The sequence below is a fragment of the Bubalus bubalis genome, chromosome 8 (genome assembly GCF_019923935.1).
Source record: "Bubalus bubalis isolate 160015118507 breed Murrah chromosome 8, NDDB_SH_1, whole genome shotgun sequence".
In the NCBI taxonomy this organism is placed as follows: Eukaryota; Metazoa; Chordata; class Mammalia; order Artiodactyla; family Bovidae; genus Bubalus; species Bubalus bubalis.
The window spans coordinates 86,271,534-86,298,267 of NC_059164.1; the positions used below are offsets into that span (position 1 = coordinate 86,271,534).

General features: G+C 40.5%; 1 protein-coding gene across 18 annotated transcripts in view; it reads right to left on the reverse strand.

Annotated features, from left to right (window-relative positions):
- The window catches only part of CADPS2 (calcium dependent secretion activator 2), a 591,939-nt gene that overhangs the window by 31,335 nt on the left and 533,870 nt on the right, over positions 1-26,734 (reverse strand). For 14 of the 18 annotated variants that reach the window (XM_045166444.1, XM_045166437.1, XM_045166436.1 and 11 more), the window contains 2 exons: positions 13,033-13,116; positions 12,901-12,933 (listed from right to left, as the gene is read on the reverse strand). In XM_045166444.1, the coding sequence (XP_045022379.1) occupies positions 12,901-12,933; positions 13,033-13,116 (117 nt within the window). Of the gene's footprint in view, positions 1-2,236; positions 2,675-12,900; positions 12,934-13,032; positions 13,117-26,734 lie in introns of those variants that run through there. The other 4 variants (XM_045166445.1, XM_045166441.1, XM_045166448.1 and 1 more) reach the window with 2 other exon arrangements.

The following is a 26,734-nucleotide window of genomic DNA, read 5'->3' on the forward strand; positions in this document are numbered from 1 at the left end:
GGTAATTATCAGTTCAGTTGCTCAGTTGTGTCTGACTCTTTGCGACTCCATCGACTGCAGCATGCCAGGCTTCCCTGTCCATCACCAACTCCCAGAGCTTGCTCAAACTCTTGTCCATCGAGTCAGTGATGCCATCCAACCATCTCATCCTCTGTCATCCCCTTCTCCTCCTGCTTTCAATCTTTACAAGCAGCAGGGTCTTTTCCAATGAGTCAGTTCTTTGCATCAGGTGGCCAATGTATTGGAGTTTCATCTTCAGCATCAGTCCTTCCAATGAATATTCAGAACTGATTTCTGATTTCCTTTAGGATGCACTGGTTTGATCTTGCAGTCTAAGGGACTCTCAAGAGTCTTCAACACGGCAGTTCAAAAGCATCAACTCTTTGGCGCTTAGCTTTCTTTATAGTTCAACTCTCACATTCATACATGACTACTGGAAAAATCATAGCTTAGACTAGATGGACCTTTGTTGGCAAAGTAATTTGTAATTATAGTTTTCTTAACAAAGGAGAAAATAACGATTAAAGACCATATAGTAAGCACACGCGTGTTACATTGCTTCAGTTGGTTCCAACTCTTTGTGACCCTATGGACTATAGCCCACCAGGCTCTTCTGTCCATGGGATTCTTCAGGCAAGAATACTGGGTGGGTTGCCATGCCCTCCTCCAGGGGATCTTCCTGACTCAGGGATTTAACCCGTGTCTCTTACGTCTCTTGCATTTGCAGGAGGGTTCTTGACCACCAGTGCCATCTGGGAAGCCCTGTAGCAGCACATTATGTATAAAATACCGGGTCTTCTGCATTGCAGGCAGATTCTTTACCATCTGAGGCACCAGGAAAGCCCCAAATACCCCTAAAAGAGAGTCAATGTTGTTTTCCATTCTCCACTTAAAACTTTGAGATCCTCAGTTCACTAAGCACTAACTTCTCCATCTTGCTTTTTAGGGTAGTAATCTCTAAATCAAAATAAGACTTCCTGGATTACTTTTAAATTGATTCAGAAAAGAACAGAATGTGGCTAATGAAATGACAGTAAAAGGAAAAACATCTAAAAAATTCCCCCAGGGGCATAAAGAAATCAATACATATGGAAGGGAACAGAGTATGGAAAGGTGAGTTCCTCTGACTTGGGCCGCATAAGAAACAGAATACACCAGTGAGTGAATGTGTTTAAGTAAGGGTGCAGACTCCAGCAAATTTTCTTCCAGTGTTAATCACTAGTTAACTTAGTGAGATGAACATGCCGTTCAAAAAAAGAAAGAAAAAAATTCCTCGTTAATTATATGCTACAAATGCTCTTACTTCCTGCCGCTGCACCTAATTCCACAGGTGCAAGTCTCCACTTTCCTCATTCATGGGTAGGTGGGTGCAGTGCTGCAGACCTTTTTCACAGCTACAGATTTAGATACAGAAGAAGCCGCTTAACCTTCCACGGAAGGTTAACAATACACTATGCAAACACTGTCATGGTGTCTATTTAACAAGGAGACAAATTTTTAAATATACTATTCTCGTCTCAAAGATTAATAGAAGCTACAGTCTAATTGACTTAATTTGAAAGTGCACGTCTCATAACCTAGAAAAGCCTGCCTTGAAGAAACAATCAAGAGTGGAATTCTGATATCTTGATTTATGATAATCTGCCTGCTTCATAAATGAAATACCTGCACCTGGTCATTATTTTAATTTGCAAGAAAAATGGATCTTCTGAGATTTAAAACAATAGCATGTCTCTTCAATTTGAAGTTGTGGTAGGAAAAATTTACATTTCTATTCTGGCATTTCAGATTCAGGAAAAGTCTATGACTGATCATCGAAGAACACAGGACCTAATTGTACAAACACACAACTTATCCAAGGTACTTTAACAACAACATATTTTTTCTTTTATTGTTTAATTTGTTCCTTATTAGTTTGGAATTTATGAAGCAATTTCTATGTTTTATATTTGAGTGAAAATGCTCTTAAAATTAAGCTTCTCAAAAGTTTAGTTTTGGAGTAGTTTAAGAAGTTCAGTTCAGTCCAGTTCAGTCACTCAGTGTGTCTGACTCTTTGCGACCCGGTGAATTGCATGTTACGTACACTTAAATACTTAAAATAAAAAAAAAAGTTTTGAGTATAGCTGTGATGATTATATGTAAAACATATATACACTTTTTAAACCAAATTTTCTAAAAACTAGAATAATTATATTGTATTCATTAATATAGAAAATCAAAAGGAAAGAAACCAAACTAAGGTCTTCAAATTAGATTTATTCCAACTTAAATATAAGCCCAGGATAAGGACTAATTCATAAAAAGGGGCAGAAGAAATGTAAATAATGGAAAAGTCATAAGGATATACAATTTTCGAGATTTTCTAATAACAGTTTATCTTAGTTTTTTAAAACAAATTATTTCCAGCAGCAGCCACAGACACCTTTCCCTTTGTTAAATGTAGAGCTATTCAAAATTCTATTAATTCACAGTATAATGCATTTTGAACCCAAATTAGGAAGTAGAAAATTCTGAATTAGATAATGGCATGCACATCCATTTGAAAACCTCTCTCAGACTTGGAGCATGTAACATGCATGTTTTAAGTATGTAATTTCATTCAGTCCCACATTCTAACGGAGAGGGTTCCATTACTCCAGGATCTTGCTCTGGATAAGGGTCTTCTGTTTGCTCCCTGTAAGCACAGTCAGTAAAAAAGCAGATTCCTATCACAATGCTGTGAGAACATCTTACATCAGAATCTGCTATAATTAACACTCCTATAGTTTATGCAGTCATATTGTTCAAATTCTTAAAATTCACCTGAAAGCTTCACACTATTCCTTCTAAATAGTGACGTATTTTATGTGTTCATTGATTTAAGTGCTAGCACGATTAAACATTTTTGTTGTATCGTGGCAGAAAACCTTCCAAAGAGGAGGTTATTTTAAATATTAAAAGGAATATTGAATAGTAATTTAAAATAATAGCCCAAAGTACTCAAGGAAAAGAGGCAGGTTGATTTTCAACTGAGACTTATGGGCTTAATTTTCATCTTACTATGACTTTCCCACTTGAGGTCACGAGCGTATAGTATCTCTCTTGCTATTTCTGATTGATAAGATCACTAACGTCTCAAGAGTTTTGACGATTGGCTGCTGATACAGAGTGGAAAGTGTTAACATGTATGTCACACATTAGCTTTATACTATTATTTTCATTATTATATATGCTCAATATTATAATATTTCATTATTATGAGTAATAATTAGGGTGATTATGAATATATTAAATCTCCCATTTATAACACTGTTGTAACCTTTCCCCTGTCTGTCTATAGTTGCTATGATGTCAACTACAGAAACTACACTGAGGACTTGAAGAAGTAAAATTTAAATGCTGTGGGTATTATTTCATTTCACCTTTAAAATTCAGATTGCCTGGGGTTGTGTTATTTGGCCCTAATTTGGAACCTTTCAGATTTTGGCCTAAAGGACGCATGAGGATGCTAGAATGTTAGGGTCCGGAGGCAGTTCATGGATTTACCTTCTGTAAGAAGAATGAGACAGACAAGAAAACCAAAGAAATAAAGATGAAAGCAGCAAAGCACTCTCCTAGGAAGCACAGAAGGCAACCTCCCCTGCTCCTCTAACGGCGAGACTCTCAGCCTGGTCCTGGTGCGATCTGCCTCTGCAGGTGAACACGTCCCAGTGGGCCCACGCACCATTCCCCGCGTTCTGCCTGCTCTCACTCTGACGTAAAGCACTGAGTGTTCCAGCGGCCTCATCTAAGTAACAAACAATGTCTGAACAAAGGAAGGAGGAAAGACACGTCTTGTCACTGAACTGACTGGCTGTACTTTTAAAAGTCATCACTGGCACATGCAAGGTGCTTGAGAGTCTAAAATAAAAAGAAAATAAATGCAAAGCAATCTAGTGTTTTTCACCCTGTGGAAAACAAATGGTTTTTCTTTTAGAAAATGGTCATGTTCTGAAGCAGAGGGTGCAGGGCAATGTATGGTGCAGGGAGCATCATTCCAGGTAGAAGGGAAGACAATCCTGTTTATATCAATAGTGTGTGACATTTATAAAGCACATAATATATGCTTTTATTATTTTTATAATATATATTGATTTTATTATTTTTATAAACAAATACGTACTTTTATTATTATTTAATATTATCCACATTAACATGTGCATCAAATCATCAAGAGAGCCTACGGAAGGAGGCAGCACAGGGATGACAGCATTATTGTCACTGCCCAGGTGGGGAGCCAGGGGTCAGCCTGCCAGTGAGGGGCAAAGGCGGGACTGGAACTGAGATCCCGGACTCCACACCAAGCCTGTTCAGTATAGTATGCTGTGTGCTTAGCCGCTCAGTCACGTGTGATTCTTTGCAACCCCATGGACTGTAGCCCACCAGGCTCCTCTGTCCATGGGACTTCCCAGGCAAGAGCGGTTGACTCCAGTGTGAACTGGAGTGGGTTGCCATTTCCTTCTCCAGGGAATCGTCCCAACCTGGGATTGAACCCATGTCTCTTCTGTTTCCTGCGTTGACAGGCAGGTTCTTTACCACTAGGACCACCTGGGAAGCCCACACAGTATAGAGCTGAATTCAAGTCACACTGTGGAGAACTGGAAGGTTAGAAATCTTTGGCAAGTGTTAGAGAGAGAAGGATTGAGAGAACTGTTAATGAAGACGGGAAAAAGATAAGCCATCTCCACCTTCTCAGGGAGGACCACCAGGATCAGGCAGCAGCGCTAAGCAGCCGATCCAGGGGGAGTTTCCTTGTCCTTGGTCACCGTCAACCCCATCTTGTCCTCCAGGTCTCTAGCTGTGTCACCTCACTGACTAGCACAGAGATCATATGTGATGTGTGTAACAGGCACTGTTCACACACACACCCATACCAAAATGCCCGATAACCTAACGACCTATAAAACAAAATTTCAGAATTGGAACTGGAAAGGGCTTTTACAAAAAATTCATTTGGTTCCATCCAGTCTCTGCTGTGGCAGGTGGGGTCTTCATTGCGGTGCGCGGACTCTCTAGTTGTGGTGCATGGGCTCACTTGCTGTGAGGTATGTGGGATCTCAGTTTCCTAACCTGGAATCGAACCTGTGTCCTTTGCATTGCCAGGCAGATTCTCAGCCTCTGGACCATTAAAGAAGCCCCAGAAAGGGCTTTTAAATGTCCCTTTAAATGTTAAATGTCATCTGGTTGTTTTCCCCACATAGTTCAGCAATCTGCAGTACCACACCTGGCAAAGAGTGGAGTTACTACTATAATATATCACCCTTGTAAAGAATTTTAGTTTCTTTTTTTTTTGTTCTTAGTACACTGATTTCAGTTCTGCCTCCCACTGGGTTTTAGTTACTGGTCCTTGTTCTGTCCTCTTGACTGATAAATATTGAGGCTTCCTCTTCTGCAAAATGGGAACTCCATACATTAAACAGGGCTCTCTTAGGTTTTTCCTCCCTCAAGAGTAATATCCTGATTTCCTCCCCCACTTTTTTTTCTCTATAAGCCATTATTTCCAGATTCCCTTAACTATGCTGGCTGCTCTCTACAATAGGAGGTAAACTAAAAAGTATATGTTGGTTTTAAAAGACTATTGATAGATTTGCCACATTAACAGATGTGAACAAGATAGTGTAGAACAAAATGATTATTTTTTTAGAATCTGGACACTAGATTTACTATAATCAATAATAATGTTGTATAATGACAGCTAACATTTATCAATCACTAATTTCATTCTAGGAAATCTTGAAAAGTGCTTAACATATTTGCAACAAGCCTAGAAGTGGTATAATTCTATTTCCATTTGATAAAGTAATTGGTGTTCACACAGGTATATGTGTGCTACGTGTTTAGTCGCTCGGTCATGTTTGCTGCTTTTGCAACCTCATGGACTGTAATCCGCCAGGCTCCTCAGTCTATGGAATTTTTCAGGCAAGAATGCTGGAGTGGGTTGCCATTTCCTCCTCCAGAGGATCTTCCCGACACAGGGATTGAACTGGGTTTCTTGTGTCTCCTGCACTGGCAAGTGGATTCTTTACCACTGCACCATCTGGGAAGCCCACACACAGGTATATGCCTATTTCCAAACACATCTAATTATAAACACTAAATATGTGCAGTTTTTAATATTTTTAATATATCATCAGTTTTTAATATTTTTAATATATCAGTTATGCCTCATAAAGCTGTAAAAAAAAAGAAACTGATACTCAAGATTATACAGATACTGAGCAAAGTGATACAGCAAAGGTTGAAACCAAGGCAGTCTGGCTACTGAGTTTGGTTTGTACTTTCTCTGTTGTGTTCCCTCCAAAGGTCCACACTACCTTGTGGTTTTGTTTTTAGTAGCTACCTTACATTACTGTCTCATACAATTTTTCATCCTACCTTCTAACACACATTGCTATCAGCTATATCTTCCCAACCTTATAGGGTGGCAATATGTCTTTTTGGGGGGAGATCCGCTGGATCATGGAAAAAGCAAGAGAGTTCCAGAAAAACATCTATTTCTGCTTTACTGACTATGCCAAAGGCTTTGACTGTGTGGATCACAATAAACTGTGGAAAATTCTGAAAGAGATGGGCATATCAGACCACCTGATCTGTCTCTTGAGAAATTTGTATGCAGGTCAGGAAGCAACAGTTAGAACTGGACATGGAACAACAGACTGGTTCCAAATAGGAAAAGGAGTTCGTCAAGGCTGTATATTGTCACCCTGTTTATTTAACTTCTATGCAGAGTACATCATGAGAAACGCTGGACTGGAAGAAGCACAAGCTGGAATCAAGATTGCCGGGAGAAATATCAATAACCTCAGATATGCAGATGACACCACCCGTATGGCAGAAAGTGAAAAGGAACTCAAAAGCCTCTTGATGAAAGTGAAAGTGGAGAGTGAAAAAGTTGGCTTAAAGCTCAACATTCAGAAAATGAAGATCATGGCATCCGGTCCTATCACTTCATGGGAAATAGATGGGGAAACAGCAGAAACAGTGTCAGACTTTATTTTTATGGGCTCCAAAATCACTGCAGATGGTGATTTCAGCCATGAAATTAAAAGACGCTTACTCCTTGGAAGGAAAGTTATGACCAACCTAGATAGCATATTGAAAAGCAGAGACATTACTTTGCCAACAAAGGTCCGTCTAGTCAAGGCTATGGTTTTTCCTGTGGTCATGTATGGATGTGAGAGTTGGACTGTGAAGAAGGCTGAGTGCCGAAGAATTGATGCTTTTGAACTGTGGTGTTGGAGAAGATTCCTGAGAGTCCCTTGGACTGCAAGGAGATCCAACCAGTCCATTCTTAAGGAGATCAGCCCTGGGATTTCTTTGGAAGGAATGATGCTAAAGCTGAAACTCCAGTACTTTGGCCACCTCATGAGAAGAGTTGACTCATTGGAAAGGACTCTGATGCTGGGAGGGATTGGGGGCAGGAGGAGAAGGGGACGACAGAGGATGAGATGGCTGGATGGCATCACTGACTCGATGGATGTGAGTCTGAGTCGATGGATGTGAGTCTGAGTCAACTCCGGGAGTTGGTGAGGGACAGGGAGGCCTGGTGTGCTGCGATTCATGGGGTCGCAGAGAGTCTGACATGACTGAGCGACTGATCTGATCTGATAGTTTTTTATTTTTATTTTTTATTTTTACACTTTACATAATTGTATTAGTTTTGCCAAATGTCAAAATGAATCTGCCACAGGTATACATGTGTTCCCCATCCTGAACCCTCCTCCCTCCCCATTCCATCCCTCTGGGTCGTCCCAGTGCACCAGTTTTAATATACTATCTAAATATTTTTTAATTAAAAAAATTTTATTGGAACAATAGAGACACAGATGTAGAGAATAAATGTTATGGACACCAAGGAGGGGTAGGAGGGGTGAGATGAATTGGGAGAGTGGGACTGACATATTTACACTATTATGTATAAAAGAGCTAACTCCTTCTCCAGGGGATCTTCCCAATCCAGGGATCGAACCCAGGTCTCCCCACTGCAGGTTCATTCTTTACCAGCTAGCCATGAGGGATGCTCAAGAATACTGGAGTGGCTAGCCTATCCCTTCTCCAGGGGATCTTCCTGACCCAGGAATTGAAAAGGGGTCGCCTGCATTGAAGACGGATTCTTTACCAACTGAGCTATCAGGAAAGTCCAACTAATGATAACCTACTGTATAGCACAGGGAACTCTACCCAATGCTCTGTGGTGACCTAAAGTGAAGTTGCTCAGTCATGTCCGACTCTTTGCAACCCCATGGACTGTAGCCTGCCAGGCTCCTTTGTCTATGGGATTCTTCAGGCGAGAATACTGGAGTGGGTTGCCATTTCCTTCTCTAGAGGATCTTCCCCACCCAGGAATCGAATCCGGGTCTCCTGCATTGAAGGCAGATTCTCTACCGAGTGAGCTATGAGGGAAGCCTCTTGTCTCCAGATTAGGGCTATTTAATCAAGAAAAAAATCTATCAAACCATCTGAAGGTCACTATTATCACCTTGACTAGGAAGATGAAGAGGAACTAAAAAGCCTCTTGATGAAAGTGAAAGTGGAGAGTGAAAAAGTTGGCTTAAAGTTCAACATTCAGAAAGCTAAGAACATGGCATCTGGTCCCATCACTTCACGGCAAATAGATGGGGAAACAGTGGAAACAGTGGCAGACTTTATTTTTTTGGGCTCTAAAATCACTGCAGATGGTGACTGCAGCCATGAAATTAAAAGATGCTTACGTAATCCTTGGAAGGAAAGTTATGACCAACCTAGATAGCATATTCAAAAGCAGAGACATTACTTTGCCAACAAAGGTTCGTCTAGTCAAGGCTATGGTTTTTCCTGTGGTCATGTATGGATGTGAGAGTTGGACTGTGAAGAAAGCTGAGTGCTGAAGAATTGATGCTTTTGAACCATGGTGTTGGAGAAGACTCTTGAGAGTCCCTTGGACTACAAGGAGATCCAACCAGTTCATTCTAAAGGAGATAAGTCCTGGGTGTTCGTTGGAAGGAATGATGCTAAAGCTGAAACTCCAGTACTTTGGCCACCTCATGCGAAAAGTTGACTCATTGGAAAAGACTCTGATGCTGAGAGGGATTGGGGGCAGGAGGAGAAGGGGACAACAGAGGATGAGATGGCTGGATGGCATCACTGACTCGATGGACATGAGTTTGAGTGATCTCCGGAAGTTGGTGATGGACAGGGAGGCCTGGCGTGCTGCAATTCATGGGGTCACAAAGAGTCGGACATGACTGAGCGACTGAACTGATTGACTGAGGAAGACATCATGGGGGGCCCTACTAGCATCTTTGCTAAGAAATAGGAGATAATAAAGTTTCTTTTTTTTCAGGAATATATTGATGATTTTTCTCTTATGTATGATTTTCTTTTATACAGAAGTATCATGAAAGTACAAAGATACATAAGACTATGTTCATAACATGCTATATTTAAATGACTAGATTTGAATAATTTTCTGTTATTGACACTTATACATCTTTAGCCTGTGCTATAAGGTATATCTGATAATCAAGTATGTTCCAGGAACACGAATTCCTCCTTCTCTTTTGCATTAGGAATACCACTTAATTGTATGGATATACCACTTCTTGTTTATCCATATGCTAGACTGAAAGACATTTTGGTTACTTTCAATTTTTGATGATTATGAATAAAGTTGCTATGAACACTTTTGCAGGTTTCATTGAGGATATATGTTTTCAGATCAGTTGAATAAATACCTAGGAGTGTAATCAGTGGGTTGCTAAAGCCTATATTTAGGTTTGTAAGAAACTGCCAAATAGTCTCCCAAAGTGGCTGTACAATTTTGCATTTCCACCAGCAACGAATGAGAATCCCTTTTGCACTGGATCTTTGTCAACATTTTGTTATTAACAGTGTTAAATTTTAGCCATACCAATAGGTATGTAATGGTATCTCATTGTTTTAATTTTCATTTCTCTAATGATTAATGATATTGAACATCTTTTCATTTGCCTATTTGATACCTATATGTCTTCACTGTAGTATCTGTTCTGATCTTTTGCCCACTTTTTTAATTGTGCTGTTTGTTTTCTTGAGTGTTAAGAGTTGTTTGTACATTTTACATAAAGTCCTTGAGCAAATATATGTCTGTAGCTTGTCTTTTTACTTCCTTAAAAGTGCAGTGTGCTGTGTGCTTAGTCGCTTAGTTGCATCTGATTCTTTGTGACCCCATGGACTGTACCCCGCCAGGCTCCTCTGTCAATGGGGATTCTCCAGGCAAGAATACTGGAGTGTGCCAGCATGCCCTCCTCCAGGGGATCTTCCCAACCCAGGGTCTCTTGCATTGCAGGCAGATTCTTCACCATCTGAGCCACCTATTAAGTCCAACTTACAATGTTTTTCTTTCATGGATGTTTTGGGGCTTGTATCTAAACTTAAGGTAGTATTTTCTCTTATGTTTTCTTCTATAAGTTTTATAGTTTGCATTCACAAGTAGGTTTTTAAATCAGTTGTGAGTTAATTTTTGTGAAAGAAAATTAACTGTTCTTTTTTCTCATAAGGTTCTCTGTAAAAGACTGCTTCAGAAAGGTATCTTGCTGGAGTTTTAGCATAAAAAAATAGTAACAGCGAACAGATCTCATAATTTTTGAAATAAAAGTTTATTTCCAGATCTAAGGGAGAAACTCTAGCAATCTATCATGGCCACACCACATCTATGGTTTAGTATGCTTTGCTGTGTGTGGCAACTTGATATAATAGTGACATTAGTAAGCTGGAATTCATTAGAGAGTGACTGGTATGAAGAAGAGTCTGAGTCCAATTGCTTATGGCTGTTTCCATGATATGTCTGTTTCCCTGATGTGAGAACTGACTCATTGGAAAAGACCCTGATGCTGGGCAAGATTGAAGGCGGGAGGAGACAGGGATGACAGAGGATGAGATGGTTGGATGGCACCACCGACTCAATGGACATGAATTTGAGTAAGCTCTGGGAGTTCGTAATGGACAGGGAAGCCTGGCGTGCTGCCGATCATGGGGTCGCAAAGAATCAGACACGACTGAGCAACTGAACTGAACTATTTCTCTCTCTCTTTTATTCCTAGACACTGAACAGCTTGCAAGCAGGACATATATATTTTCATTGTAGCCCAGAGTCTAGCACTTAGTGAGTGTTAAATAAGATTTAATCAACAAATTTAGTGAAGAAGTTGAGGATGTTTAATGTAGAAAATAAGAATTCCTTAGACAACAAATCCTTTTGAATAGCCATCATATCTCTTGGGAAGAGGATGCATGATAATTATTACCAAATATCTGAAGGGCTATCATGCAGAAAAGGAATTAGAACCAAAATAGAATTCACAGAAGTACAGAATTTCAACTCATTACACATAAGAGGAAGCTTCCTTATGGTGAGTCTACAATCACTGAAAAAATTAAAAGAGCTTGACTGAATCTTTTTGAGGGCTATTAGGTGAGGTGGTTTCTGCATTGAGAAGGAGCATGAATGAACCACTTTCCATGTCTTTCAACAATGAAGCTCTATGGGCTCTAACAGGTCTAGTACAGAGTCAAATTAAGAATTGCAAAAGCCCTAAGAACAGAAATAATTATGGTTTTCCATTCCATTTGTATTTAATAATTCAAAATTAGAAACAAAATCTATATTATAAAGTACTCATTAAGAACAATAGAGTCCATATGTTCCCATGATGACTTGTCCTTTTCTTCTTCAGATAGCAAACATAAACTATCCCCCTTACTGCTTCCTTTCTCTCTTTCGAGCTGCTTTGCAGGACCACACACATGTGATTGTTTTGCTTATTGCCCAGTACTGATTTTCTGATTCTAATACAAGACAAAGAGTATGCCAAAACTTCTTTGGGAATTATTTGTAAAACTAAAATCAAACAAAACCTACTCCCAAGAAACCCTAGGCAAAGATAGGAAAGTTCATGGCCTTTTCATTTCAAATGTTCATTTTTAATAACTATAGCATCGATAAATCTGGGGACTGTCTAATCCATAGTATAAAATGAAGTCATGCAATTTAAAAATAAGAGCCACCTACAACAGATATACAAAGCTTGCCAGCACTAAAAGTGCTAACATTTATAATAATGACTTAGAGATGGTAATGCTATTCAAGCACAGCCTGAATTAAAGATGAGAGGACTTATATTCCACTTAGTTTTAAATTTTATGTTTTTGTTTTTTCCATTGTGCTTTAACTCTGATATACATGCCAATACACATGATTCAACAGAATATCAGAGGCCTTGATCATATATATGGGATTACAGAATTTTAGGCAAAAACTTTGTTAATGATTGTCAACTTACAAATGCTGTACTAATTTGTTGATTATATTTATCATGTAAATTTTTTTTCATTGTAGCTAAGTAAGTTTCTTAGTTTACTATCTTAATTTTTGAACAAATATACAGGTTATGCGTTATTTCCCAAGAATTCTGTGAGAAACCAAATGATAAGTAAGTCAACATTGATTTATTTATAACACTTCTGTATTTAGAAAACTAGTCCTCTGATTTAACTGATTCCTCTTGTCTGTTACTTAAACTCCTATAAGACACCTGTTAGAGCCTTCATGAAAAGGGAAGGAGAGTGAACTTTTGTCTATAAATAATGTGAGGCATTTTCTCCCTGATTCTGGAGCTACCCATGAGCTGGTATGTTCTCACGATGAACTGACCTCCATAAGCGTCCGCAAGTTACAACAGAAAAAGTGCACTGAAATAACCTTGCCAGGTTTTGCTATGAGGGCTAGTCCTCCCTTAAGAAAAATAAACTTCTCCCTGAGGGATTCACACTGGTTTAAAGATTTGAAATAAACCCATGGTGAACCATAAATACTTTTTTAGAAGAATTATATATAGTTTTTAAAAGCAAATAAAAAATACTTACTGGAACATCAACATATTTTGCAGCTGCTTTCACCTTAAGTGGAAAAGAGATAATTATGAGAATTATTTTCTTAACTTATAACTACTATGACAGCAGTCAAAAGACAGCAGAGAACTCATTCAAAATACTCACAGTGAACGACAGGATGGATGAAAAGAAAGTGCCTTCGTCATATCTTGAGAGCTTAGACAACACCCCTTCCAGCACTGAAACAAACTAGAATCCAGTTTACGGTTGAGTATTTAGGAAAGGACTGTACACACAAACATATAACAGGGCAAACAATTCTTGAACCAACTTCTACCATGGCACAAAAACCCCAAACGCACAAACTGACACCTAAGAGGTTGACTTGTGATGTTTATTATCTTATTTTGAAGATGAACTCTAAGGTCCTTTCACTTTTCAGGAAATAATATGTACATTTTTAAAGATAAAAGAACAATGTATAATAGGAGTCTGGTTACTATGTGTGAGATAATTTAAACCACTTAGTAAATAACTTTAAATCCCTGAGACTCTTCCTTAAAATAACTTTCAACTCCAGTATAGATGAGTTCTCATCACAAGGAAAAATATAACTATGAATGGGGATGGATGATGTTAAGTAGGCTTATTTTGGTAACCATTTTGAAATTCATACAGGTATCAAATCATTATGTTGTACACCTGCAACTAATATAATGTTGCATGTCAATAAGACCTCAAGAAAAAAATACAGATGTTTAGAAACAACAATGGTCAAGCGTTCAAATCCCATTCTATCATATATCACTTGACCATTCGCCAACTTTTTGTAACCACAGCAGAGGTTGAACGAAAAAGAGAACAGATAATGAAAAGGAGGTGTAACATCTGAGGCTCTTGTAGCACTAAAATGAAGCCTGATCCATTAGCTCGTGAGTATTCACCAAACAGCTCCAACTGGGACATGTAAGGATCAGCCCTGCTTTCAGAAGCTTACAAAGGAATCAGGAGCTCAAACAGAGACACACATGTCAAGGTACAATGGAAAGAGCACCAGGCTGAGAAAAGAAATCCTGATTCTGTTACTGACTGCAACGTGGGCTCCAGACAACCAGTGCACCAGTTCCCCCATCAGTCAAACAGTGTGTTTGTGCTGGGGGAGCAATATGGAATTTAAATTGTCCTAAGAATTTTACCTTTCTAAAACTTTCAGTTTCTATGAAATGAAAATTAAGATATATACATTATATATATATATATATATATATATACATATATATACTGTAATGTAATTAAAAACGTGAAGCATTTTATTTCATTGAGTGGGAACATTAATATATGGCATGAAGATAAAGAGATGTTAATAAGGATCTCCTACCCTACATCTTTCCTTTTTAGAACTAAAATAATACGCACTGTTGAAAAATTATACTTTCCCAAAGGGAAAATACTGACAAGGTTTTTTAAATATGAAAAGGGAAATTAATGAAGGCTGGTTTTTGTTCACATAGCAGCTTCTTCAACAAAGTGATAATAGTTCCAGGGACACAGCTTATTGGTCTCTGGTGACCAGGGAACTCGCTGAGAGTGCACAGGAGATAATCTTTTCTCTATGGCTGGTCAATTACTGCAAAATAGTTTATGCAAAAGAAACAAAAACTTCCCTATAGGTTTCTCCATCACATCATTTGCGACATGATGTAAGAACACAGAAACAAATTCATGCAAACTGCTGACTAAAATTTTGTTTTTAAAGAACGAGAATTATGTATGGTTGGTTAGTTATCCTAGGGCACACAAACAGCAAATAATACAAAATTACAAATTGCTCACAACTAAAAGTCACTTGAGCACTTTCCTCCTGCTTGCTCAGATTTCTTACCAATCATAGCTGGCTAACTCAACTTGATGTGGTTGGCAAAGACCCAGAAGGCCAATTCTCCAGGGCTGTGTCAGATCAGGGGAAGGGAATTCCAAAGTTAATGGCCCTCTGTGGAAAATGCCTCATCTCTAGTAACTCAAATCCTGAGCGCTAGTGTGAACTGGGTGATCTCATCTGCCACGAGGAGAGCGACCATTGCTATGGTTACCAGACAACCTGAACCACTGAAGGCTCTAGCACAGCACCTGGTTCCTGGCGCCTGCAAGCAAGTACTTGCTTACACAGGTGAGTGATGCTGAGGGGCTAGGCAAGGTAGGGGCCGACCTCGCATGGATTTAGAAGGTCTGAGGTCGAGTTGAAGCTCTGCCTACTCTTTGCCTGTGAGTTAAGAGGCTGGACATTCAGCTTCTCTAGCCTCAGTGCACTCATCAATAAAACGAGGAGGCGGACACTGCTCTGCCCACAAGGATGGGGTGAAGATCAACAGAGATGATTCAGATGAAGGGGCTGTGAAAATGGCAACACTCTAAGAGATGTAAAGAATGAATATTATTGGTATGATTAGCTAAATCACTAGGGAGTATATGTCTAAAAACCTACACATATTAAGTTACAAGTTAGTGCGGGTAACCTTGGGGTTGTTCAGTGGTAAGGAGAAATAATAAATTTGGTTATGAGAGAATGGGTCTTATTCAATGAAATGATATCTGTGGAGGCAGGATAGAGTTGACACCATAAGTCAGAAGACCCAGGTCGGAATACTATCTGCTTCAAGGTCTTGGGGCTGACGGTAGAGGAGGGAGGCTTTGGATACAGGTGGTCTGGCTCCAAAGCTCTGTTTTTTATCATCAAACTACAAAGTTGTAATAATTAAATGATATGACAATTATGTGGCTGGTAAAGAGTTGACTCATTGGAAAAGACTCTGATGCTGGGAGGGATTGGGGGCAAGAGGAGAAGGGGACGACAGAGGATGAGATGGCTGGATGGCATCACTGACTCGATGGACGTGAGTGAGTCTGAGTGAGCTCCGGGAGTTGGTGATGGACAGGGAGGCCTGGCGTGCTGCGATTCATGGGGTCACAAAGAGTAGGACACGACTGAGCAATTGAACTGAACTGAAATGAAATACTATTTCATTATTATTATTGAGCACCTAATATGGGAAATACAAAAAGAAGGAATCTTAGAACCTTCCCTCCAGGAACATACAAACTAGCAGGATGAAAGAGATGTATACAGTTGGTCATGAGGCAAGGCAGGAAGTGAGGAGGGGCAAACAGTGTAACTTAAACTGACTTCCATCGGAGGACAGTGGGTAAGCTTCATTCACATGGTAGCTTGGGACCTGAGCAGGATAGCTGAAATGCAGTGGCTAAAACAACACTGGGAGAAGTCCATCAGCAGATGACCCGCAGGCAGAAGTTTCCCCACTGTGGCAGATGGCAGCCTGTCTAGCTTGTCCTTTCTTTAGAGTATGAAGCAGCACCAGGTCATACCCCATGAAGTCCAATGTGTGGATGGGTGGTCCTGCTGTACGCATGTCACAGAATTCTTGGCCTCCATTTTAACAACAGGGCAGAGTCTCTCCCTGGGATCCTTCCTACTCCAAATGGTCCTGGGGGAGGCCCCATACAGCAGGGACTCTAAGTGCTTACATGGCAGTGAGCAGTGACTGCCCCCCTGGGACCAACCAGGTGAGCCATATGGTTCCAACAGGAAGGTTTTCTTTGTCAAGGCACATGTGGTGGAAGAGTTACCTTAAAACCCCATATCTATTAACATCAACGTTGACTAACAGCGATATAGTTTCTACCTGGCTTTTAACTGTGTAAAGCTGCAAGAATCCAAAAAAATCCGGTTAAATGCTGGATTTAGTTGCTGTGTCTTTAACTGCTTCCTGTGAACCTTCTCTGTACAGCTCAGGGAGTATATAAATACTCACAGATTGCCTTGAGCTCTGTTCTCCTGAGACCGTCGGGTGGGAATGAAACCCTGTAATCTCTTTGTTTCCCTGCTCTTTATTGTGGATGTCATTTACTGGGTTTGTTGGAATAATACTGAGACCTAAACTCTGTCTGGGTGATTACCAACTCTGCCTCATCACGTACACCTCAGGGAAATTAAAGATGAAGGCACACTGAAGTGGCCGGTAGGATGAAACTTGCAGTGTGCCACATGGCATATGGGTTTAAATTTCCTGCTGGGTTCTAACAGGGTTTAAGAGTCATTCAGAGAAGGCAATGGCACCCCACTCCAGGACTCTTGCCTGGCAAATCCCATGGATGGAGGAGCCTGGTAGGCTGCAGTCCATGGGGTCGCTAGGAGTCGGACACAACTGAGTGACTTCACTTTCACTTTTCCCTTTCATGCATTGGAGAAGGAAATGGCAACCCACTCCAGTGTTCTTGCCTGGAGAATCCCAGGGATGGGGAAGCCTGGTGGGCTGCCACCTTGGGTTGCACAGAGTCGGACACGACTGAAGCGACTTAGCAGCAGCAGCAAGAGTCATTTTCTTATGTGTATATAAAGCTATGAAGACATGCCACAGCCAAAAATACATAAATAAACAAATCTAAAAAAAATACTTAATCAGGTTGAGTTAGGGTTGGGGGAGAAGATATTTTAATTATATCATCCAGACAGGTCAAATCTGTCTTCTGTCCCTCTTAAGGGAAATACAGGGGAAAATATTCTAGGTTATCAAGAAGAATAGGTCTTCATGTGTATGTGTATGTATATGTATTCATGGGCTTCCCAGGTGGCACTAGTGGTAAAGAATCCGCCTGCCAATGCAAGAGACCAGGGTTTGATTCCTGGGTTAAGAAGATCCCCTGGAGAAGGAAATGGCACCCCACTCCAGCATTCTTGCCTGGGAAATCCCATGGACAGAGGAGCCTGGCAGGTTGCAGTCCATGGGGTCACAAAGAGTTGGACATGACTTAGTGACTGAACAACCACCATCTAAGACATATTTTAAGACATTAAATATTGATATATCTCACAAACATCATAAAAGTATATATAAATATGTCACAGACATTATAAAAATGCTTGAAAAGTCCCTGCTAGGTGATCTCTGGGCTGTCTTCTAACTCTAGCACATCGTGTATGCTATGCAACTTGAGAGCCTGGGCAGAAAAGATGCAGGCCTCTGAGGCCTCCACACAAAAACATATATAAGGATCTTTGCTTTAGACTGAGAAAAGGCTGTAGATATTTTTCTCATCCAATGCTCCTGCTTTTTTGATGAGGACACTGAGTCATGCAAGGAGACCCAGTTGGTAGCATGAAGCAGGAATCAAGTCTAGCTCTCCTGGACTCCCAGTTTGTCTGAGTTAATTCTAATATAAGCTATGACAAACCTAGATAGTGTATTAAAAAGCAGAGACATCACTTTGCCAACAAAGGTCTGTATACTCAAAGCTACAGTTTTTCCAGTAGTCATGTATGGATGTGAGAGTTGGACTATAAAGAAGGCTGAGCACTGAAGAATTGATGCTTTCGAACTGTGGTGTTGGAAAATACTCTTGAGAGTCCCTTGGACTTAACCAATCTTAAAGGAAATCAACACTGATTATTCATGTTCAGCAACAGTTGCTGAAGCTGAAGCTTCAATACTTTGGCCACCTGATGTGAAGAACTGACTCACTGAAAAGGACCCTGATGCTGGGAAAGATTGAGGGCAGGAGGAGAAGGGGACGACAGAGGATGAGATGGACTCAATGGACACGAGTCTGAGCAAACTCCACGAGATAGTGAAGGACAGGGAAGCCTGGCATGCTGTAGTCCACAGGGTGCTGAAGAGTTGGACACATGACTTAGTGACTGAACAACAACAACAATATAAGGTAGCAATAAATGTGGCATTTCTTGTATGCTTTCCTTGGCAAGATTTAATGTTCCTGCCTTCATTTTTTTTTTCTTGGTAAAAATTATCTAAGTCCTTTTCTGGCTAGAAACTTCAGCCACATTCACATAGCATTTGGGACCTTAGTTCCTCAACCAGGAACTGAACCCAAGTTCCCTGCATTGGAAGCACAGAGTATTAAACCCTGGACTGACAGGGAAGTCCCTAGAAGCTTTTGCTTTTGTTTTAAGGTGGTTTCCATTTCTCTACGTCTTCCTCAGGGGTCCCTGTAGATCACAGTTATAACACATAGGCCTGAAAATAGCAGTTACTGATAGAATCATTTCCAATAGCTGACATCTTATGATTACATCAGTATTTCAATCCCATATCCTTCCTCTGAATTCCAGCCCCAAACACCTAAATATCTGAATGTTCCCTTGGTATCTCCTCCTTCCAGTATTTCAGAAGCAGCTCAACTCCCAAATGGCTGATACTGATAATCACTGTCTTTTCCTCTAAATCTGTTCCTCTCCCAGGGCATCCTGCATCACTGAAAAACATCAACATCCATCTCCTGCTTCAGGCTATAAACCTAGATGAATCCTCAATGTTTTTCTTTCTCTCCCCACTACTAACCCCTTGTCTTAGTCTGCTCAGACTGCTGTAACAGAATGCCGTAGATGGGATGGCTTACAAACAACAATAATTTCTCATAGTCAGGAGGCTATAAGACCTTCTAGAACTAACAACAACAACAAAAAACTGTCCTTTTCATCATAGGGGACTGGAATGCAAAAGTAGGCAGTCAAGAGATACCTGGAGTAACAGGCAAGTTTGGCTTTGCAGTACAAAATGAAGCATGGAGAAGCCTAATAGAGTTTTGTCAAGAGAACACACTGGTCATAGCAAGCACCCTGTTTCAAAAAAAGCAAGAGATGACTCTACATATGCACATCACCAGATGGTCAATACAGAAATCACATTGATTACATTCTTTGCAGACGAAGATTGAGAAGCTCTGCTGCTGCTGCTGTTAAGTCACTTCAGTTGTGTCCGACTCTGTGCGACCCCATAGACGGCAGCCAACCAGGCTCCTCCATCCCTGGGGTTCTCCAGGCAAGAACACCAGAGTGTGTTGCCATTTCCTTCTCTAGTGCATGAAAGTGAAAAGTGAAAGTGAAGTCGCTCAGTCGTGTCCGACTCTTAGCGACCCCATGGACTGTAGCCCACCAGGCCCCTCTGTCCATGGGATTTTCCAGGCAAGAGTACTGGAGTAGGGTGCCAAGATGTCAGCAAAAACAAGACTGGGAGCTGACTGTGGCTCAGATCATAACTCCTTATTGTCAAATTCAGACTTAAATTTAAGAAAGTAGGGAAAAGAACTAGACCATTAGGTATAACCTAAATTAAATCCCTTACAGTCATACAGTGGAAGTGACAAATAGATTCAAGGGATTAGATCTGTTAGACAGAGTGCCTGAAGAACTATGGACAGGGGTTCCTGACATTGTACAATAGGCAGTGATCAAGACCATCCCTAAGAAAAAGAAATGCAAAAAAGCAAAATGGTTGTCTGAGGAGGCCTTACAAATAGCTGAGAAGAGAAGAGAAGAGAAGCTAAAGGCAAAGGAGAAAAGGAAAGAAATATCTATCTGAATGCAGGGTTCCAAAGAATAGCAAGGAGAGATAAGAAAGCTATCCTCAGTGATCAATGCAAAGAAATAGAGGAAAACAATAGAATGGGAAAGACTAGAGATCTCTTCAAGAAAATTAGAGATACCAAGGGAACATTTCATGCAAAGATGGGCTTGATAAAGGACAAAAATAGTATAGAAGCAGAAGATATTAAGAGGTGGCAAGAATACACAGAATTATAGGAAAAAGATCTTCATGACCCAAATAACCACAGTGATGTGATCATTCACCTAGAGCAAGAGATCCTGGAGTGTGAAGTCAAGTGGGCCTTAGGAAGCATCACTACCAACAAAGCTAGCGGAAGTGATGGAATACCAGTTGAGTTATTTCAAATCCTAAAAGATGATGCTGTGAAAGTGCTGCACTCAATATGCCAGCAAAATTGGAAAACTCAGCAGTGGCCACAGGACTGGAAAAGCTCAGTCTTCATTCCAATCCCTAAGAAAGGCAATGCCAAAGAATGTTTGAACTACCACACAATTTAACTCATCTCACACACTAACAGAGTAATGCTCAAAACTCTCCAAGCCAGGTTTCAACAGTACATGAACTGAGAATGTCCAGATGCTCCAGTTGGATTTCGAAAAGGCAGAGGAACCAGAGATCAAATTTCTAACATCCTCTAGATCATAGAAAAAGCATGAGAATTCCAGAAAAACATCTACTTTTGCTTCATTGACTATGCTAAAGTCTTTCATTGGGTAGATCACAAGAAACTGTGGAAAATTCTTAAAAGAGATGGGAATACCAGACCACCTTACCTGCCTCCAGAGAAGCCTGTATGCAGGTCAAGAAGCAACAGTTAGAACTGGACATGGAATGATGGGCTGGTTCAAAATTGGGAAAGAATTATGTCAAGGCTGTATACTGTTACCCTGCTTATTTAACTTACATGCAGAGTACATCATGCGAAATGCTGGGCTGAATAAAACACAAGCTGGAATCAAGATTGCTGGGAGAAATATCAATAACCTCAGATATGCAGATGACACCACCCTTATGGCAGAAAGTGAAGAAGAACTAAAGAGCCTCTTGACGAAAGTGAAAGAGGAGGGTGAAAAAACTGGCCTAAAACTCGTCAACATTCAGAAAACTAAGATCATGGCATCTGGTCTCATCACTTCATGGCAAATAGATGGGGAAACAATGGAAACAGTGACAGACTTTATCTTCTTGGGCTCTAAAATCACTGCAGACGGTGACTGCAGCCAGGAAATTAAAAGACGCTTGCTCCTAGGAAGGAAAGCTATGACCAACCTGCTGCTGCTGCTGCTAAGTCACTTCAGTCATGTCCGACTCTGTGAGACCCCATAGACAGCAACCCACCAGGCTCCTCTCTCCCTGGGATTCTCCAGGCAAGAACAATGGAGTTGCCATTTCCTTCTCCAATGCATGCAAGTGAAAAGGGAAAGTGAAGTTGCTCAGTCATGTCCAACTCTTTGCAACCCCATGGACTGCAGCCTACAAGTCTCCTCTGTCCATGGAATTTTCTAGGCAAGAGTACTAGAGTGGGATGACCAACCTAGACAGCATATTAAAAAGCAGAGACGTTATTTTGCCAACAAAGATCCATATAGTCTAGTTCAGTTCAGTTCGGTCACTCAGTCGTGTCCTACTCTTTGCTACCCTGTGGACCGCAGCACGCCAGGCCTCCCTGTCCATTACCAACTCCCAGAGTTTACTCAAACTCATATCCATTGAGTCGGTGATGCCATCCTACCATCTCATCTTCTGTCGTCCCCTTCTCCTCCTGCCTTCAATCTTTCCCAGCATCAGGGTCTTTTCAAATGAGTCAGTTTGTTGCATCATGTGGCTAAAATATTGGAGTTTTAGCTTCAACATCAGTCCTTCCAATGAATATTCAGGGCTGATTTCCTTGCAGTCCAAGGGACTCTCAAGTGTCTTCTCCAACACCACAGTTCAAAAGCCTCAGTTCTTCAGTGCTCAGCTTTCTTTATGGGCCAACTCTCACATCCATACATGACTCCTGGAAAAACCATAGCTTTGACTAGGCAGACTTTTGTTGGCAAAGTAATGTCTCTGCTTTTTAATATGCTGTCTAGATTGATCATAGCTTTTCTCCAAGGAGCAAGCGTCTTTTAATTTCATGGCTGCAGTCACCATCTGCAGTGATTTTGGAGCCCTCAAAAATAAAGTCAGCCACTCTTTCCCCATCTATTTGCCATAAAGTGATGGGACCGGATGCCATGATCTTAGTTTTCTGAATGTTGAGTTTCAAGCCAACTTTTTCACTCTCCTCTTTCATCAGGAGGCTCTTTAGTTCCTCTTCACTTTCTGCCATAAGGGTGGTGTCATCTGCATATCTGAGGTTATTGATATTTCTCCCAGCAATCTTGATTCCAGCTTTTGCTTATTCCAGTCCTGCATTTCTCATGATGTACTCTGCATAAAAGTTAAATAAGCAGGGTGACAACATACAGCCTTGACATACTCTTTTCCCAATTTGGAACCAGTCTGTTCCATGTCCAGTTCTAATTGTTGCTTCTTGACCTGCATACAGATTTCTCAGGAGGCAGGTCAGGTGGTCTGGTATTCCCATCTCTTTTAAGAATCTTCCACAGTTTGTTGTGATCCACACAGTCAAAGTCTTTGGCATAGTCCATGAAGCAGATGTTTTTCTGGAACTCTCTTGGTTTTTTGATGATCCAATGGACGTTGGCAATTTGATCTCTGGTTCCTCTGCCTTTTCTAAAACCAGCTTGACACGGTTCATGTACTGTTGAAGCCTGGCTTGGAGAATTTTGAGCATCACTTGGCTAGAATGTGAGATGAGTGCAATCGTGTCATAGTTTGAGCATTCTTTGGCATTGCCTTTCTTTGGGATTGGAATGAAGACTGAGCTTTTCCAGTTCTGTGGCCACTGCTTAGTTTTGCAAATTTGCTAGCATATTGAATGCAGCATTTTCACAGTTAGGATTTAAATAGCTTAATGTGAATTCCATCACCGACACTAGGTTTGTTTGTAGTGATGCTTCCTAAGGCCCACTTGACTTCACAATTCAGGATATCTCGCTTTAGGTGAGTAATCATACCATCGTGATTATGTGGGTTGTGAAGATCTTCTTTGTGAAGTTCTCTGTGTATTCTTGCCACCTCTTCTTAATATCTCTGCTTCTGTTAGGTCTTGCTCTGCGGTTTTGTGGTGCCTCATAATGACTGAAGGCAGCCCCCAAAAGAGGAGCCTTGTCAGGGGTTTATACTGACCTGCCAATGCCAAGAGATACCCAAGGTCCCTCCTAGGGGAGCAGCCAGAGGTGGGCAAAGTGTGTGGACTGAACTTTCCTTTCTTGGTCACCTTTTCCTGGACTCTTTGACCATTCTGTAATTGCAGGGGGAATCAGAACTACTAACATAATCTGTTGGATCATAGACTTTCAATGGACTTGTGATTCATGCCGTTACTATATACTTTTACTTAGACCCCAAGCTTGGCAGTCATGGAAGTGCCTAGCCTTGCTAGGAGTTACAAGTTACAATAGCATGTTTGGGAGCGAGGCAGAGCTCTAGCTCCAGGAAAGTCTCAAAGCTATGGTTTTTCCAGTAGTCACATATGGATGTCAGAGTTGGACCATAAAGAAAGCTGAGCGCCGAAGAATTGATGCTTTTGAACTGCGGTGTTGGGAAAGATTCTTGAGAGTCCCTTGGACTGCAAAGAGATTCGACCAGTCAAACCTAAAGGAAATCAGTCCTGAATATTCACTGGAAAGACCCATGCTGATCCCTAAACTCCATTCCTTTGGCCACCTGATGGAAAGAACTGACTTACTGGAAAAGACCCTGATGCTGGGAAAGACTGAAGGCAGAAAAAGGGGATGACAGAGGATGAGATGGTTGGATAGCATTACCAACTCGATGGACATGAGTTTGAGCAAGCTCCAGGAGATGGTGAAGGACAGGAAAGCCTGGTGTGCTGCAGTCCATAGGGTTGCAAAGAGTCGGACATGACTGAGTGACTGAACTGGAGGCTGAGAAGGCAGCAATCAAGGTGCTGGCAGATTTAATGTCTGATGAGGACCCACTTCATGGTTCACGTATGATATCTTCTGGCTGTGTTTTTACCTGGCAGAAAGGACTAGGGAGCTTTGTGGGGTGTTTTATATAAGGAAACTAATCCCATTTATGAGGGCTTTAACCTCATGACCTTATTACCTCTCAAGTGTACCACCTTCAAATACCACCACACTGAGGATTAGGTTTTAATATATGAATTGTGGGAGGACACAAACATTCAGTCTTTAGCACCCTACCCATTGTATATCTTAAATGTCTTTGGATTAGTCCAACAGAGACCAATGTTACAACCTCCTTCCTACTCCCTTTCAATCAGTTTGCTGTGCACAATCAAATGAATCATCTTATAATGCAAATAAATATGATTAATTCCCTACCGCTGCTCTCTGCCACTCCAACCCTTCAATGACTTCTCATTGCTTTTAGGATGAACACACTAAACTCCTCAGGCCCGTAGCTGGGCTTTGCAGCAAGATTCCATACTACCTCTCAGGGAGAGGAGTTTCCCTATATGCTGAGGGAACCGTCAGCGTATAGTTAAATGGGAAGTGGGAAAGTCACAGAAATGTACGGAATAAGTTCAAAAGAAAAGCATAGATGGAAAGTCAAGAATACCACCATTTAGCAGCTAGGTGGAGAGAACACAAGGATGGAAAGCTGAGATCTTTTCCAGGCATGAAAAATGGGTGTGTAGGTGGGACATATGCTGCTGAGTGTTACATGTGATTAACAGCCAATCATCTCAAAATATTTGTGAAGACATGTGGATAAGAATAGGATGCAGAAGCAGAATTGAAGAGAGGAGATAAAAAGAAGGATGTGTTACTTCTTATTCATCCATATGTAATAAACATATTTCTCAATATGCACAGACAACTTAAAGTATGGAACGAAACATTTAGGATATAAAGAATTCACTATTTTATTAATCTACTTTATATTGAATTAATATAATATTGAAATAATTAATATGGTATAAAAAGTCTAGGACAAATCTCTTAGAATTTGCTGTTCATAAAGATCATTAATGTAGAAGTTACATATTTTAATTTTCACAGTCTTTTGCTTTTTACTGATTTCCTGGAGATCTGGAATCAGCAAGTGCATTGGATTGGGAATCTGAAACTCAAAGCTTTGAATCTTGACACTTGCACTTATTAGGTGTGTGACTCTGGTTAGTTTACTCTGCTGGTTTGAAGAATAGATTCCTATCTGTGAAATAGGGTAAGCCCACCTATTTCCTAGGTGCTATGTATGCAGTTTGAATTAAATGATACATGTATAGTTACTCTTTCTCAGTATGTACTTCATAAATATCTCTCTTAAAAAATCATTTCTTCTTTGGTGAAAACAAATGGGAATACACTATCTTGCTAAGTTGCTTCAGTTGTGTCTGACTCTGTGCAACCCCATAGACAGCAGCCCACCAGGCTCCCCCGTCCCTGGGATTCTCCAGGCAAGAACACTGGAGTGGGTTGCCATTTCCTTCTCCAATGCATGAAAGTGAAAAGTGAAAGTGAAGTCACTCAGTCGTGTCCGACCTTCAGCAATCCCATGGACTTCAGCCTACCAGGCTCCTTCGTTCATGGGATTTTCCAGGCAAGAGTACTGGAGTGGGGTGCCATTGCCTTCTCCGTACACTATCTTAGGAGTTGTCTTATTTTTAAATATACTTTAGTCTTAAGGTAGTTTATATAGCCATCTAGGTGCAGGGTCATCAGAGCAGGGGTTCTCAAAGTCTGACTCAGGAACTCCTACAACACATGTATACCTGTGGCGGATTCATTTTGATATTTGGCAAAACTAATACAATTATGTAAAGTTTAAAAATAAAATAAAATTAAAAAAAAATCACCATGATGAATGGTTAAACATGCACAACCCTGTCCTTCTTCCAAAACTTCTGGAAAGCAGGACGTGGGCATCTGCATTTTAAAAAGCTCTCAGGCAATTTTTTGGCACGCTAGCATTTAAGGATTGTAAACAGAATTGTAATAATTTATCTTTGCATAATGATACAAAATTTACTATTTACTGTCATCTTTGTGCAAATAGCATTTTTAAATAAGATGGTTGCCCAAACTACCAAATGAATTTATTTTATACTTTTAAACTAAAGATTATTTAAAAGTGCTATTTGACTATAGGAGAAAGGATCCATAGAGAATAACTACAATCTAGAACTGATTGCTAAATATCATATTAATAGCTAGTTTCAATAGGCTATTTAAAATGAATTAAAATGAAAATTTCAATTCCTCAGTTGCACTAGCCACGTCTCAAGTGCTCTACACCCACATGTTACCATACTGGATGGTGCAGGATAAACATTTATATCATCACAGACAGTTCTAGAGGATGGTGCTGACCTCTGGGACACCATTTCCTGACTCAAATACACTAGT